Below are 14,960 nucleotides of genomic sequence, written 5' to 3' on the forward strand. Positions count from 1 at the left end.
GGGAGGACACGGGTGCAGCGGCCCTTGGCTGCCACGCGCCCACGTGACCCGCAGCCGCCCTGAAAGACCCGCCGAAGCCCTCTCCCGGCTTCTTCCGGTATCCCGCACCAAGCCTCGCGAGACTCCGGACGCCCATGCAAACGCACAGCCCGGTTCAGGGCGCCGGAGTCTTGCGCATGCGCCTCTCCTCTTCCCCGACGTTGAGCGTCGGGTCATGTTCCCAACTCTGTTGGCCGCCGTCTTCTCGCGAGACGTTGTTAGTAAACACCGCTCAAAATGGCGCGTGGAGGCCCTGGACACGGCGCTTCGGGGGAGAGACGGTTAGAGGCGGCGAGGGGTGGTGACGTAGGGAGGGTGTTGCGGTGGAGGCGGCGCGTCACGCGGGGTGATGGAGCTCAACGTGGGTCGGCCCTGTGGGGGGCTATCGAGGGCTTGGAGAGAGCTATGGGGGTGCTGTGTGTGTGAGGAGGGGGGTGACCCCAGTTCCAGCGGGGCCATGAGGGAACCATAGGGGGCATGTATGGGAACAAGGGGTCTCGCGTTAATGAGGTGAGGGGCCTGCAGCGCAGCCCTGGCGGGGTGAAGAAGCTGCAGAGCTACTGGGGGGGGGGGGGCATGTAGGGTTGTTTTTAGGAGGGGGTTCTGAGGGGAGGGGCGGGGCATACAGCTCTCAACGAGTCTGGAGTTGGTTTGGTTCCATTTCCGCAGCTCCTTATTCAAGGGCCCAAACTATTTAAAAAAAATATCAGGGTAAGGTTAATTTTATAGAAATGTCATCAAATTAACATTGGGATAATCAGAATTAGTAATTAGCTAGTTAACAACAACTTGAATGCACATGACAAAATGTTTCGTGGGACACCCCAAGTGACATGGCCCTGTGGCCAACAACGTCAGACTGTCATGAAGGAGGTGGGGCATGCCACCCCCCATCCCAAAGCTTTGTTCGTGTGCAGTATGCTGCCAAGTCGCTCCTTCACCCAACTTTTACAGTTAAGTGGTGCTTGAATACGGAGCTGGGTTTTGATTGTGTGGGACAAATCAAATATTGGGCCACCCAAAGTGGCCCATCCCAGTGACCATCAGATGGTTCTCAAGGAGCTGGGATAAGTTGAATCTGTAACAAAAGCTTTCTTTCTGAGGTAAACTCTCCCAAATATTGTACCTCTTTTGCTAAAGTATTTAACTAGTGTCACAAATCCATCTGTAAGGTTCTCACAGAAATTATACAGACAACTAGATATTAGGAAGTCTGTGATTACACATAAAGGTTCCTAAACAAACTGAGAACAGGAAAAATGGCTACATTTATCAAAATTTAAATGTGTAAGACATTTGTTATGACTGTGTCCCAACATTTCGTATGGCCCCCTCTGCCTAACTCTAGAGGGGGCCCCCTCTGCCGAACTCTAGAGGGGAATGAAAAGCAGAAAGCAATACTACCTCTCTTGTTTGTTTCATTACCTCTTTTAGCACAAGTAAAAGAGTAAATCGACAGATGTGTCTTGCTAATTTGCAGGTTCCACCTCTGTAATTTCAAAGCAAACTGCATACTTCTCAGTGGTTCCCTCCCCTGCATCAGGCTCCCCCATGCTCGACTGTCAGGACTGGCTAGACTGCAGTGGAATCAAAACATGTCCTGGCTCGCTGCCCAGCTGGATTCCCCTGGTCACCTGTCCCCTCCACTCTCTTCCTCGTCCAGCTCCTCCTCACTGTTCACGGTGGGGATCTGTGACTCAGGCTTTTCCAAAATATCCATGGGGCTTTTGGAGGTGCTGGTGGGATCTCTGTAGAGGATGGCATGCAGCTCTTTGTAAAAGCAGCATATTTGTGGCTCCATACCAGATCGATTGTTGGCCTCCCTTGTCTGCCACAGCTTGGTTTTCACATAGCACTGCTGGTGGTCCCTCTTGTAGCCCTTTTCCTCTGTGCCCCAAGCAATCTAATAATAGATGTCAGTGTTTTTATGGCTGGATCAGAACCTCCTGTGTTCCCAGAGCAGTGGGGGGCGGGGGAGATTATGGGATAGCTCCCGGAGGCCAATAACAATCAATGTAAGTAACACAGTGTCTACCTTACTACATTGACCTTGACTCTACGCTGCTTGGAGAGGTGGTGTTATAAAGTCAGCGTAGTGAGGCAGTTACATCAGCAGGAGCGAAATTTAAGTGTACATAACAACCACAGTTAGGTCAACGTAAGCTGCATTGCATCGACCTAACCGTGTAGTGTGGACCAGGCCAAAGTAATATTATCAGTGAATTAGAGTACATAAAATAAGCTTACTTAACATGTACAGTTTAGTTAGTTTAAATGTGCTACAGATAGCAAAATGGTGTAGTATAGGACAAAGTTTTAAACTTTGGTATTGGAAGTTATGCTACAAACGCACATTTATGCATGACAGTAAAAATGACCTGATTTTCAAAAGCTTCGACTGACTTAAATAAGATTTGTGTATTTGACAAGTTGCAGACTTTTAAATTTTGACCAAAATTTTCACTTAATTTTGTTAAAAGACGTATTTTTCAGTTTGTAAAGTGTGTATTTATTTTTATAACATTTTCAAACTCATTATGGAGGAGCAACAATAGGTTATTAAATGCACATTTGTTTTAGGACAACACTGCATTTTACATAGCGCCTTTTAACTACAGCAAACCAGAAAATGGATTTTCTTTCACCCAAAAAGAAGTTGAAGGTTTCATAATTTGTTTTCCTTCTGCATCTGGACAAAACTGAGATCTTTCCAAATATTTTGCAGAAAAATACAGAGAAAAAGAGAAACACAGGTACAGCCAATAATCTGGAGGTTAGGGCGCTGAGGATGTGGGAGACCTAGGTTGAAGTCTCTGCTCTATTTGGTTTTGAATAGGGACATGGACCTGGGTGAGCACAGAGTGAGTCTCTCTCTCTCTCTGTTTGGCCAATGGAATACAAATATTTATACAAAGTGGAACAGCTTCACAGGGGAGAGTCTGAGTTAGGGACTTGAACCTGGGTCTCCCACACCCCAGGCAAGTGCCCAAACCACCCAACTACATACAAATGAAAGTTTGTCTTTGAAAAATTACCTGTAAATTACTATCATTGATGCTTGGTAGAGGGACATTATATTATGTGAGAATATATATCTATCGAACACTAGGTAGTGTTATTTCATTTTCTTTTTGGGGAAAATTTGAACTACAACATGTAGAGTACTGTGTTGTACTAAAGAAATAGGAGAGGTGGGAAGTCACCGTATCTCCTTCCCTTCCATAGCAATCCCACACACTCCTTCCTGTAAATTTCTGAAATTGTGTAAGCTATCATAATTTCCCTGCATTCCCGTTGTTATTAAATGCCTCGCTCATTGTAAGTAGCCTTTACAGCACTTCATCTCTATTTTGAAATAGTTCAACCTCAGGTTTTACTGCGTGATATTTTTTAATTATCATATTAATGATGTACAGTAGATTATCCCTTGGGCATGTGTTGGTGAATATCACCTTGCCTTTCTTCAGTTTGGCCACACCATTCTGTTGAGGACAGGACAACCAATGTTTTGGTTTATACAGCTGCCCTTGAGGAGCCTTACAATATTTGTCTCAGTTCTTGGGTGTTGAATGTGGACATTTATTTCAGGTCTCAACTTGAGTGTGAGGCTTTGGAATATCTAAATCAGCAACAACATCAGCTACTTTCTTCTTGGGGACTTCTCCTTTCTGTTACAGTTATGCAAGATGCCTATAGCAGTTGCACATAGTTTACATTTAATTGTGTCTTTCATAATTTCCACAAACTCTGAAGCTCTTCAGGGAGTTTGTCATTCAGACCTTGATTTTTCACTATTCTGAACCAGTTTTCAACAGTGGTGTTACTGTCCCTTGTTAGTGTCCATTTTATTGCATATAGCACATTGCCAATCCATAATGGTCATATTGAGACATACTTGAACAGTATTTCCTGAAATTCAGTACCCTAATATATGGCTGGAGGAGAATTTACATTCTCCTGATCATCTTTTTCGAGACTAGGTGATGGAATCAATTTAACAAAAGTTGAATTGTGCAAGTTGCTCCCTCATTACACTCAATCACTATTTCAGGATCAAATCCAAGAATGTTTTAAGTGAAGAATATCTGTTTTTTCTGTACACATTGTGCTACCTTTTTTAGTGCACCGTCTAGTAAAATATGCTGTACTGAAAATTATGCTGAGTCTGCTAATCATTTCACTACATTCATGCATTGTTTTCCCATTTTACAGAATGCAGAAGCATACAAGAAATTAGTGGAAATCTTTCACTTTAGCTAAATGTCCACATATTATTATTTTAATCATATGCACTACGCAAATGTGTAATATTGTAAAATCAGCTTGCCCTCTCCCAGTACATACTTAAAACAAGCATTGAGATAACTTATAGGAGTTATCTTGCTGATAACCTCTGTAATAGCATGAATTAAAGCCCAACCAAAGTCATAGTCGGCTTTTTGTTCTCTCAACTGATGACCAGTTACTCTTAGTACGTGGAGAAAGTAAGGCCAGCTAACGTGAAATGTTTGCTTTGTTCAGCTGTTAGCATCTCCGCTAACCATAGTTAAGGTTATGTTTTAGTCACAGGTATTTTTAGTAAAAGTCATGGACGGGTCACGGGTAGTAAACAAAAATGCACAGGCTGTGACCCATCCATGACTTGTACTATACCCCTGAGTAAATATTGGGAGTGCTGCGGTTGCTGGTGGGGGGTCCGGGAAGCGCCGCAGGTGCGAGCAAACTGGAATCCCCGCTGGTGCTGGGGCAGAGGGTTGGCGGGGCTGGCAGGCTCCCTCCCTAGCTTCTCGGATAGCAGTGACATGTACCTCCCTAAGCTCCTAGCTCCGTATGCTGCCAGCTCTGTAACTCCCATTGGCCAACAACAGTGGCCAATGGGAGCAGCGGGGGCAGTGCCTGTGGGTGGAGGCAGCACTAGGAGCTGAGGGAGGGACATGTTACTGCTTCCCGGGAGCTCCCTCAAGGTAAGCGCTGCCCCTCCCATGCCCCAATCCCCAGCCCTGACCCCCGAGTCCCCCACCCAAATTCCTCCTATTGCTGGGGAGGGGGAGCGGGTAGTGACCTAAGACTGCCCCAGCAGTGGCTGGTGCGACTGGCCCAGGGGCTGCCTGAGCTCATTGGGCAGCCCCTGAAGCAGCTGCACTAGCCGCTGCAGAAGTCACGGAATCAAACTTGCAGCCTTAACCTGTAACATCGAGGCGTAAGTTACATACACTCACTCTCTGAAGATCCAATACTAATTACAGCTGAGCTTTCATGTACATATGCTTTTTGAAAGGTGAAATAGCAATGTACTGCAAATACAAATGGGCTATATTACATGATATTATTTCAGAGGTATCTTGTTTTGCCTGGGTGTTACTGCAGTCTGGTAGATGTTGCAGTCAGTTCTTCCTTCAAGGCTACCTTCACTTGGGGTGACCAAGACTTATCTTGTCACATATGGTCAGTCAAAACCCAATTCCGTATTTGATTATTTAATTGATAAATAATTATTAATTTAAAATGTTATCAAATTAATTAGATGAAATTTCCAAAGAATTAATCAGACATTGATATATTTTTAAATTATTTTGTTATTTGAATGTGGTAATGGGAACCCATGAATAAGGAGATGGTATGGTGAATAAGGAACTGGAAATAATGAACTATCTTCAGCCTCTTGGTTCTCATGAGTGCTGAATGGCTCATTTGCAGTAAGGATGGGGTGGGTCTCTGTCCTCTTGCTTTGTGTGTCATCTGGTGCTCCCTGCATTGAGTGCCGCAGGTATTTCTAGACTGCATTTTTGATGAACTGCTATACTATTAAACTACTTTTTTATTGGAAACCTCAGTAGATTCCTGTTGCCATGTTCTGCTCAATCTGTTAAGATATGATGCAGCTGTGCTATTTGTACCAGATGAAGACTGTTACCCTGAGCTGTGGTACTCGCCTGGAGCAGGACAAATTGCATTGCCAGCATGGAGTTGTCGTAGCTTGTCACTTACTGTGCTGTATTTTAGGTCGACTCAGATCAAAAATTTTGGATGTTGGGTGTCCTGAAATGACTTGCTTCTCACTACCTCTGGTTGGGACGGCAGAGCTGTCCATCCAAGATTTCCTATTACTTCATCCCTAAATCCAAGTGAAGTATTTAAAATGTCAGTGTAGCATTTAGGATTTTAGCTGCTTTTAAAGTGAGTTTTCTGAATAACAAATTCATACTAATGTATTGTATATTATAGTGCCTAGCTGGCCTAGATTCAGAAGAAAAGCATTTTCACAGAGTCCCTGTTACACTGAAATCCCCCCAGTGATACTCTCTACTAAATTATTGTCATTTGGAATTATAACACACCTTCACTCAGGAAAAAAAAGCAAATACCTCGAAGTAATAATTCCTTTAGGGGACACTTGACAGACAAATGCCATAAAAATTCCACTCAAAAGTATAAGCCAAGGTCTGCTCTTGCATAAGAATGGACAACATGAAGCTGGATTTATCATCACTACATTCCTTTAGCCTCAATTTCCATCAAACATAATGTCTGATGTGAAATTTGATTGTGCCTTCAACTCAGTATGTGCAAAATCCTGTTGATAAAACAAAAATATCTTATTTTATATCTTCATACTATCCTATCCATAACACTTCTCAATTTAATACATGTTATACTATCATTACTAGGTGCTACAGTAATACACATAATACTATAAATATTATTATTATTATCTAATAATAATATTAGATGATAGTGCCCATAAGTCTCAGTCAGGATTGGGTCCCATTGTGTTTAGTGTTGTACAAAAATGAATGATGAGACAATTGTTAATAAGTACATACAAAACATATCCTATAATGACTTTGTCAGCAGCTTTGAAAACTACAAAAATAAAAGAAATTAAAATTAAAAATCAAAGAGAAGCATAATCTAGAATTAAATGGTTTCTCTCCGATAATAATTGCTGAATGTCAGTTATTATTGTAATATACGTTTTTGTATGTTTGACAAATCTAATGATTTTTGTTGGTGGGTTTGTTTATTTTACAGGTTGGATTGCAAAAAACTTGCTTAATTCTACCTTGGGCTTACCTTTCCCATCATAAAATGGAGTACAGGACTGAGCTATCACATTCTGAGTGAGAGAATCCTTTAATCCAAAATGGAGAAAAAACGTAGAAAGAAATAAGCCTGTTTACTAGGCTTAACCTCAAAAAACCATGAAATCTAGATTTTTGCTTAACTTGGACAAAACTTTGAGACTATCCAGTTGAACAACACAGGAAAGGCAACATTTATTGATACAAAATTGAACTAATTTATAAAGAGAAAACGTGTCATTTGAATTTATGGAATTTTTTGAATGAAACCATATTCTCTTATGACCATGAAGTTTGCAAACATCTGGTTGATCCTGATTGTAATTTTACTCTGCGGCAAAAAACACCTGGGTACAAGACTAGGAAATTCCTCTCATGAGGCCCACCTATGTCCTGGATGCTCTCGTCTTACTTTGAAAGTGGAATTCTCGTCGACAGTAGTAGAACATGGTAATAAAGAATCCAGTTTTTTAAAATGTGTTTAAATCTTAGATACATGCTGCTGATGATTTATGTATTATTTGTGTTAACATAGTGTTCAAAGACCCCAATCAGATATGGGGTCCTGTTGTGCAAAGTCCTTTACAGTCATATAGGAAGACCCCGTCCCCTTCCTTCAGTTACAGTCTAACTGAAAATAAGATACATAAAGAAAGCATGACAAATAATAGGAGGGGGTGGGAGCAGAAGACAAGATAATGGTAAAAATATCATGGGATTATATAGGCTAAAAATGTGCACAATATGATGGTTCCAAATTGTTAAAAAGGTTTTTTCTGGAGAGGACGGGTTTTTCTCTGACATCATCATTAGTTGGCTTATTTTTAATACACATCAAAATGCAGATATAAAGTCAATTTAAATATTTTTTTCTGGATGTTTTACAAATTCTACAGCAAAAAAGCCATATAAAACAAAGTGTTCACTATTTTATTTTTTTGTGACAGTTTCTGAACTAACCTATGTATGAGGATTTCCAAACAGTCTGGGCGTATTTAGACAAATATGGTATCTTCCATTAAAATTAACGTGTTTTAAAACCCCTAGACTATTTTTAAAATCATAACCTATATAAATCGTAAATCCACGTTACCATAATATTCTTAATAATGGAATCATAATATTTTCATTTGGGAGATTGAGACATTTGTTTTGATAATAAGGAGGAAGATTCAGATCTCGGTGGTGGTATAGATGTGCCTATTGTAATATCTGGTTGAAATGTAATTTCTAATGTATGGTATTCTGCTTGCAGAATATATTGTGGCTTTCAATGGATACTTTACAGCTAAAGCTAGAAGTAAATTTATTTCAAGCGCACTGAAGAATAGTGATATAGAGAACTGGAGGATTGTACCTCGCAACAACCCAGCCAGTGACTACCCTAGTGATTTTGAGGTGATCCAGATCAAAGAGAAACAGAAGGATGGAGTACTGACACTAGAAGACCACCCAAACATCAAACGAGTAACCCCCCAGCGGAAAGTATTTCGCTCTCTCAAGTATTCAGAGCGTAAGTAAAGTCATCCTTCAAAAGAGCTGTTCCTAATCTCTGGTGGCACTAAATTCATTTTTAAAAAAATCTGTAAGCTTTATTCCAGTCCCACAAAATTAGTGTTATTACTCCTGGCGGAATTCTGCGGACTGCAGAATTCCCTTTTGCCCTGCAGAATTTATGGCTGCCACTCGGGGCTGCTGGACTTGCAGATCCCAGCTCGCAGTGACCAGAGCATCCAGCCTGGCAGGGCTGGAGGCTGCACACTCTTTGATCCTCATTCTCCTGGGGACAGGAGAGGGCCTGGGAGACCTAGCCAGCTCTGGCAGAGGATGAGGAAGGGCAGGCCTGCACCACACCATGTCCCCGGCGGGACAATAAAGAAGCTGGGTGGAGTAAAGGCCCTGGGGGTGCTGGTGTCTGTGCTGGGGGCTGCCCTGCAGCTGGGCTCTGTGGGGAGATATGTATGGGTGTCTGGGCCAGAGGGGTGCTCCGTGGCTCTGCTCTGGGGGGGAAGAGGGTGTGGGTGTCTGGACTGGGGGAGTGCCTGCAGCTGGGCTCTGTGGGGATGGGAGTACAGGTATCTGGGCTCTGAGGGCCCAACAGCTCCCTCCAGCAACCCCCAACTGGAATTGGGTTGTAGTAGGGGTTTCTTTAACTCTCTACTCCTGGGGAAATCTTTTTTGCTGTTGTCTGTATTGTTGAGAGGTATTTTGAAATAAATTACCAAAATGATTGAAACTGAAGAGATTATATTGTGTTATTTTGACAAATAAAATATGCAGAATTTTGCAGAATTTCAAAATATTGTGTGCAGAATTTTTAATTTTTTTGGCATAGCATTTTTAATTTTTTGGTGCAGAATTCCCCCAGGAGTATGTTATACAAATGAGAATGCAGTGACTTCTGGACATTATGATTTATTTCTGATAAAGGCTCGTCCCGTTAATTGTGAAACTATCCCTGTTTTAGAATACCTATTCTGAGGTGTGTTCAAGGATTCAAGATGGTTTAAAAGCTGTATTTTCTGTAGTGACATAACACAGTATATTATAGATTCAATCTACTAGGGATTTAATGGGCAAAATTCCCACTGACTTCAGTGGGGTCAGGATTTCACCTACTGACTTCAGTTAATCTATTCACATGCTTAAGTTAAATGTCTGTAATATATTCAGTATAGGAGCTGTAGTAATTAGCTTTTAGAATGGAGCTTTTGTATTTAGAGGATATATTAAGGATTTAAATAAAATTTAGGTTAGACAAATGTCTGAAAAGTGAAAATTTTTCTATCTAAAATTTTTGTTCACAGTAGGGCTAAAGTGTACCAATAACATGTTCATATATTTCATAGTATAGAAAATTAAATGTTTTGCACTTTTCTTTTCTACATCCAATTCCTATCTAGCTGATCCTACATTGCCATGCAATGAAACCAGATGGACTCAAAAATGGCAGTCATCTCGTCCTCTGAGAAGAGCAAGCCTATCATTAGGCTCTGGATTTTGGCATGCAACAGGCAGGCATTCAAGCAGGCGTTTACTGAGAGCTATACCACGGCAAGTTGCTCAAACCCTGCAGGCAGATGTGCTCTGGCAAATGGGTTATACAGGTATGCTTTTTTCTGTTGGTTTGGGTGGCGGTGAAGCCCTGGAATGCGTTACCTAGGGAGGTGGTGGAATCTCCTTCCTTTGAGGTTTTTAAGGTCAGGCTTGATAAAGCGCTGGCTGGGATGATTTAGTTGGGGAATGGTCCTGCTTTGAGCAGGGGATTGGACTAGATGACCCTAATATTCTGTGAACTGCCTGGCTAGAAAACAAAAAAAAAAATGGAGCGTCTCTGAGACAAGTGAGAAAAAAAATATTCATGTAGTAATAAGGAGACACAACCAGCTCCCTTTTTATATTTATTAATCCATTACAGATGGATCTGAATTCTCTAGAGAATGAGGCCAGGTCTACATTAGGAACGCTTGCACTTTTGCTGGCATAGCTTATTCCAGCTTCCCCCCCCCCCCGAGCAAAATAAGCGATACCAGCAAAAGTGCAGTTTTACTGGTATAACTGTCTATACTAGGGGCTTTGCCAGCACAGCCATGATGGTCACTGTTCACACCTCTCCCCACCCGTAACCAGTATATGGTTGGTTATGCAGTATGCTAGCAAAAGTTTGTAGTGCAGACCTGGCCTGAGAAGTACTTAGTTTTGTGATACATTTATTGAACATTGTTGACTTGATGGAAAGTGCTACATACTGTTTGAATTTATGCAGACCTGACTCGGTGTAGCTTTTCTTTAGCTGAAAAATAAAATCAGTTATTTTTAAACGGTTAATTTAGCAAGAGAACACACAGCCCAAATTTTTCCCACAGCTCCAAATTCTTCCTTCCACTCATGTCATCTCCTTTTTTCTGTCCCCCTACACCCCATTTCTCAACATGCTTGCTCCTTCCTTCCTAGCTTCCCTGCTACGTTAAACTTTAAAATGTTGATATATATCAACTTTTAAAAGCTTAATGTGGTAGGGGGAGATGGTGACGAGCAAGTTGTTACATGTAAGGTAGAGAGCATGTCTCTGTGTTAGGGGTAGTTGGGGCTGGGGGATGTGGGAAAGGAATTCAGCTGTGGAAGATGTAGGGGATATTGAGTTTCTGTAGTGAACTAAGGAGGATAACAAATATCAATGTTGATAGCTATGTCAGTAATTGTCAACACTGAAATACCAATACAATCACTAAAAAAATCAAGGAAATCACAAGTTAAGGCATGCAAATGAAGGTTACCTTAAACACCCAAACTTTACACTACTCAAATGTTCTCACAGTACATCCACACAACAGGCTGACTTGCAGTTCCAGCATCTAGCCAACTGTAATTCAAACACAAAATTTTCTCCACAATCCATTCAAAATGCACAACCCTTATTCCAGTCTCACAGTTTTTCATGTGGAAATAACATTAGAGACTTTACTATACATCTGCAAAATATATTGTACTTTAGCTGTTGCTGTAGAGATCCACGGCTGGACTTTGGATGTAATATAGAGCAGGGGTTCTCAACTTTTTTCTTTCTGAGCCCCCCAATAAAAACTCCACAACCTACCAGTGTCACAAAAACTGATTTTCTGCAGATAAAAGCCAGGGCCAGCATTAGGGGTTAGCAAGTGGGGCAATTGCCTGGGGCCCCACACCACAGGGGCCCCCGGGAAGCTACATTGATCAGGCTTCAGCTTCAGCCGCAGGTGGTGGCTTTGGCCCCATGCAATGGGGCTTTGGCTTTCTGCCCTGGGTCCCAATGATTCTAATGCTGGCCCTGCTTCACAGACCCCATGAAACCTGCTCGTGGCCCCCAAGAGCACCCCGGACCCCTGGTTGAGAACCACTGATACAGAGGATTTTGTAGGTGCTCTGGATGTAATGTAGAGGTATTTTGTGTGGGCGTTGCGGTTGGTTCTATGCTGGAAGTTTAAGGAAGTTTTTTGTGGAGGTACTTTCTCATAATACAGTAAAAGCTTTTTTTAACCGGCATGCTGGGGGAACGGGGGTGCCAGTAAATTAAAAATGCCAGTTAACTCAGAGGGAGGGGTTTGGGGTGCGGGGCACTGGCGTGGGAGGGGCTGCGGGGCACAAGCTCTAGGAGGGAGTTTGGGTCCGGGAGGGGGCTCAGGGTGTCGGATGTGGGGAGAGGGAGGTCACTCACCTCCAGCAAGTGGCTCCCTGGCCCTGTTGCTCCTGGCGGAGGTGCGGCCAGGCGGCTGTGCAAGCAGGCACGCTAGGTCTGTCTGATGGCGCCACCCCCTGCAGCTCCCATTGGCTGCAGTTCCTGGCCAATGGGCTGGGAGCTGCAGAGTCAGTGCTCGGGGAGGGGGGACGGAGGCAGCGTGCCTACAGAGCTGCCTGGCCATGCCTCTGCCAGCAACAGCAGGGACGGGGAGCTGCTTTCTGGGAGCTGCCAGAGGTGAGTGCCCCCGACCCCCAATCTGGTGCCCCAAGCCCCCTCCCAGACCCAAACTCCCTCTTAGAGTCCACCCCGCAGCCCCTCCCACATCCCAGCCCCCTGCCGGTCCCGCATCAACGGCACTATAAACCAGTCTTTTAGCGAGGATCAGAAATGCTGGTTTATGGAACTTGCTGGTTGGTGAAGTGTCAGATGAAAGAGCTTTTTCTGCACATACGTGCATGTAGGAAAAGTTAAGGTTGCACGGGCAACTATATTCTATATTTCCTGACCTTTCAAGTGTTTCACTTTGTAAACTTAATATTCTTTTAAAGTAGTTCTTTAGAAAAATATACTAAATCATTTTTGTTGAAAAACCAAGATATAAGTGTAATTTTCAGTTATACTTGTATGTAGGTAAAAGTGAAAAGGAGATCAATTTGTTGATCTACTTACCTTGATCCAAGTCCCTCATGGGGTCAAAATCAGCTTTACTTTTTTCCCCCCAGACTCTGTTAAATTAGTCTCTGCCTTTATGAAACTGAAAGGAACTAATGCTCTTTAGGTGAATTTCAAGAGTGAACTAGGACTTTTGGTTTTGGAAGACATGGAATGTGTAGACCACGCAGTTCATTAAGCACACAGGAGACTCCTTTTACGTTCCAGAATAAACTGGTACAAATGCTAAATCAAGGAAATATATTTATATAGCAATCCTCTTTTATGGAAATAGGTGCTGGTGTAAGAGTAGCTGTCTTTGATACTGGACTGAGTGAAAAACATCCACATTTCAAAAATGTAAAAGAAAGAACAAACTGGACTAATGAGAGAACCTTGGATGATGGTAGGTTTAATATATAGCATTGCTGAAACTATAGATTATGTATTTTACATTATGTGTTGCATCCTGGATTATGCAGTAAAATTGTTTATTTGAGATTAGAATTACATATCTTCCCAGGTAATGGACCTAATTCTGCAATGTGTTGAGTGCTCTGAACTCTCACAAAATTCACTGGATGGCTCAACACCTCCCAGGGTTTTGTGTTGTCTCCGCTGAGTCCTATGCCATATTTCTTCAAGAATTTTAAGAAAGGGCTAGGGGATCAAATGTTATCCAAGCAGAAATGCAATGTAGAAATACCTGGGGGTGAGGCAACTCCCAAGCATTTTTTTTCTTGCCCCCCCCCCCCCTTTTTTATTTTAATGCGTTTAATTTTTTCCTGTTATCAGGGATAATATTTTGATTCATTTTCAGGTAATCTAGTGAGTTGTTACAGTTTTGGCAGCTCTCCTTGAAACATTAGTAATACACATAATTTTTCAGTGGAAAAGTAAAATTGTGACACCAGCATAAACTCTGCAGATCCATGCCAATATTCTTCATTTCTTTTTATCTGCCTTTGTATGATTGTCTCTCGTCTTCTTGTATTTGCCCCATCTTATACACCAGTGCTACGGATATGCAAATACTTAACTTCATGAACCATTTTTTATTCAGAATGGTATTTTGATTTCAAATTTGGACAATTAAAAAAACAAAAGCAAAACCACACACGCACAAAGGTTGAAAAACATCCGAAACAGCCGAATCAAAACACTTGGGGAAAAAGGTGTTGTTTAGAGTTGACCAAAATATTTAACAAGTAAACTTGAGGGATAGAAAATATTTCCTGTCTATAGGATATCCTTTTCCCTCTGTTTCTGCACATCATATATTTAATGGGTGAGATTCTTTCCCCACTTAAATCAGTAGGAAAACCTGGCTTCAGTGAGGTCAGGATTTCACCCCACATATATGCAGTTTCAATTGTAGAAATTCTTGTTGGTAGGAATCACTTAGCATCTATTGCAAAGGATTTTAGATCAAAGTGAAACAAGTTCTCAACTTGGACCAACATTTCTGTTGCTTTTTAAAATAAACTTAAATGTTCCTAAGGATGAAAGAGAGAAGCAATTGAATATGCATACAAAATGTCTGGATTTTTAAAATTTTTACAGTGAAATGGTTTGGCTTCTAACATTTTATTTTATTAATTTTATACTACTACTAATTTGCAACAGGTCTGGGCCATGGGACGTTTGTGGCCGGTGTTATAGCCAGCATGCGGGAATGCCAGGGATTTGCTCCAAATGCAGAGCTGCACATTTTTAGGGTCTTCACAAATAATCAGGTAGATATCGTAAATGTTTTATTTTAATTCAGACCTTTCTGGAATAACACATTATTAACCCTTAAATTACAAATACTATTAATTCCTGTGAACTTTAAAGTATTTCCTTTTGTAAAGAGAAAGTTTGTTTTTTTTAACAGAATTATGTACATTTACACAGATTTTAGAATTGCCTCCTGGAGTTTATTTTCAAATAAGAATTTGGTATTACAATCAACTTCATGCAGGACCACT

General features: G+C 41.7%; 1 protein-coding gene across 1 annotated transcript in view; it reads left to right on the forward strand.

Moving 5' to 3' along the window:
- Positions 1–218: 218 nt before the first annotated feature.
- MBTPS1 (membrane bound transcription factor peptidase, site 1) overlaps positions 219–14,960 on the forward strand; it is a 42,948-nt gene continuing 28,206 nt past the window's right edge. The window contains exons 1-6 of the mRNA XM_048816445.2: positions 219–320; positions 7,072–7,571; positions 8,377–8,634; positions 10,025–10,228; positions 13,286–13,396; positions 14,617–14,726. Coding sequence (XP_048672402.2) covers positions 7,385–7,571; positions 8,377–8,634; positions 10,025–10,228; positions 13,286–13,396; positions 14,617–14,726 — 870 coding nt within the window. The 5' untranslated portion in view covers positions 219–320; positions 7,072–7,384. The remainder of the gene's footprint in view (positions 321–7,071; positions 7,572–8,376; positions 8,635–10,024; positions 10,229–13,285; positions 13,397–14,616; positions 14,727–14,960) is intronic.

This window comes from Caretta caretta, chromosome 12 (genome assembly GCF_965140235.1).
Source record: "Caretta caretta isolate rCarCar2 chromosome 12, rCarCar1.hap1, whole genome shotgun sequence".
Classification (NCBI taxonomy): Eukaryota; Metazoa; Chordata; order Testudines; family Cheloniidae; genus Caretta; species Caretta caretta.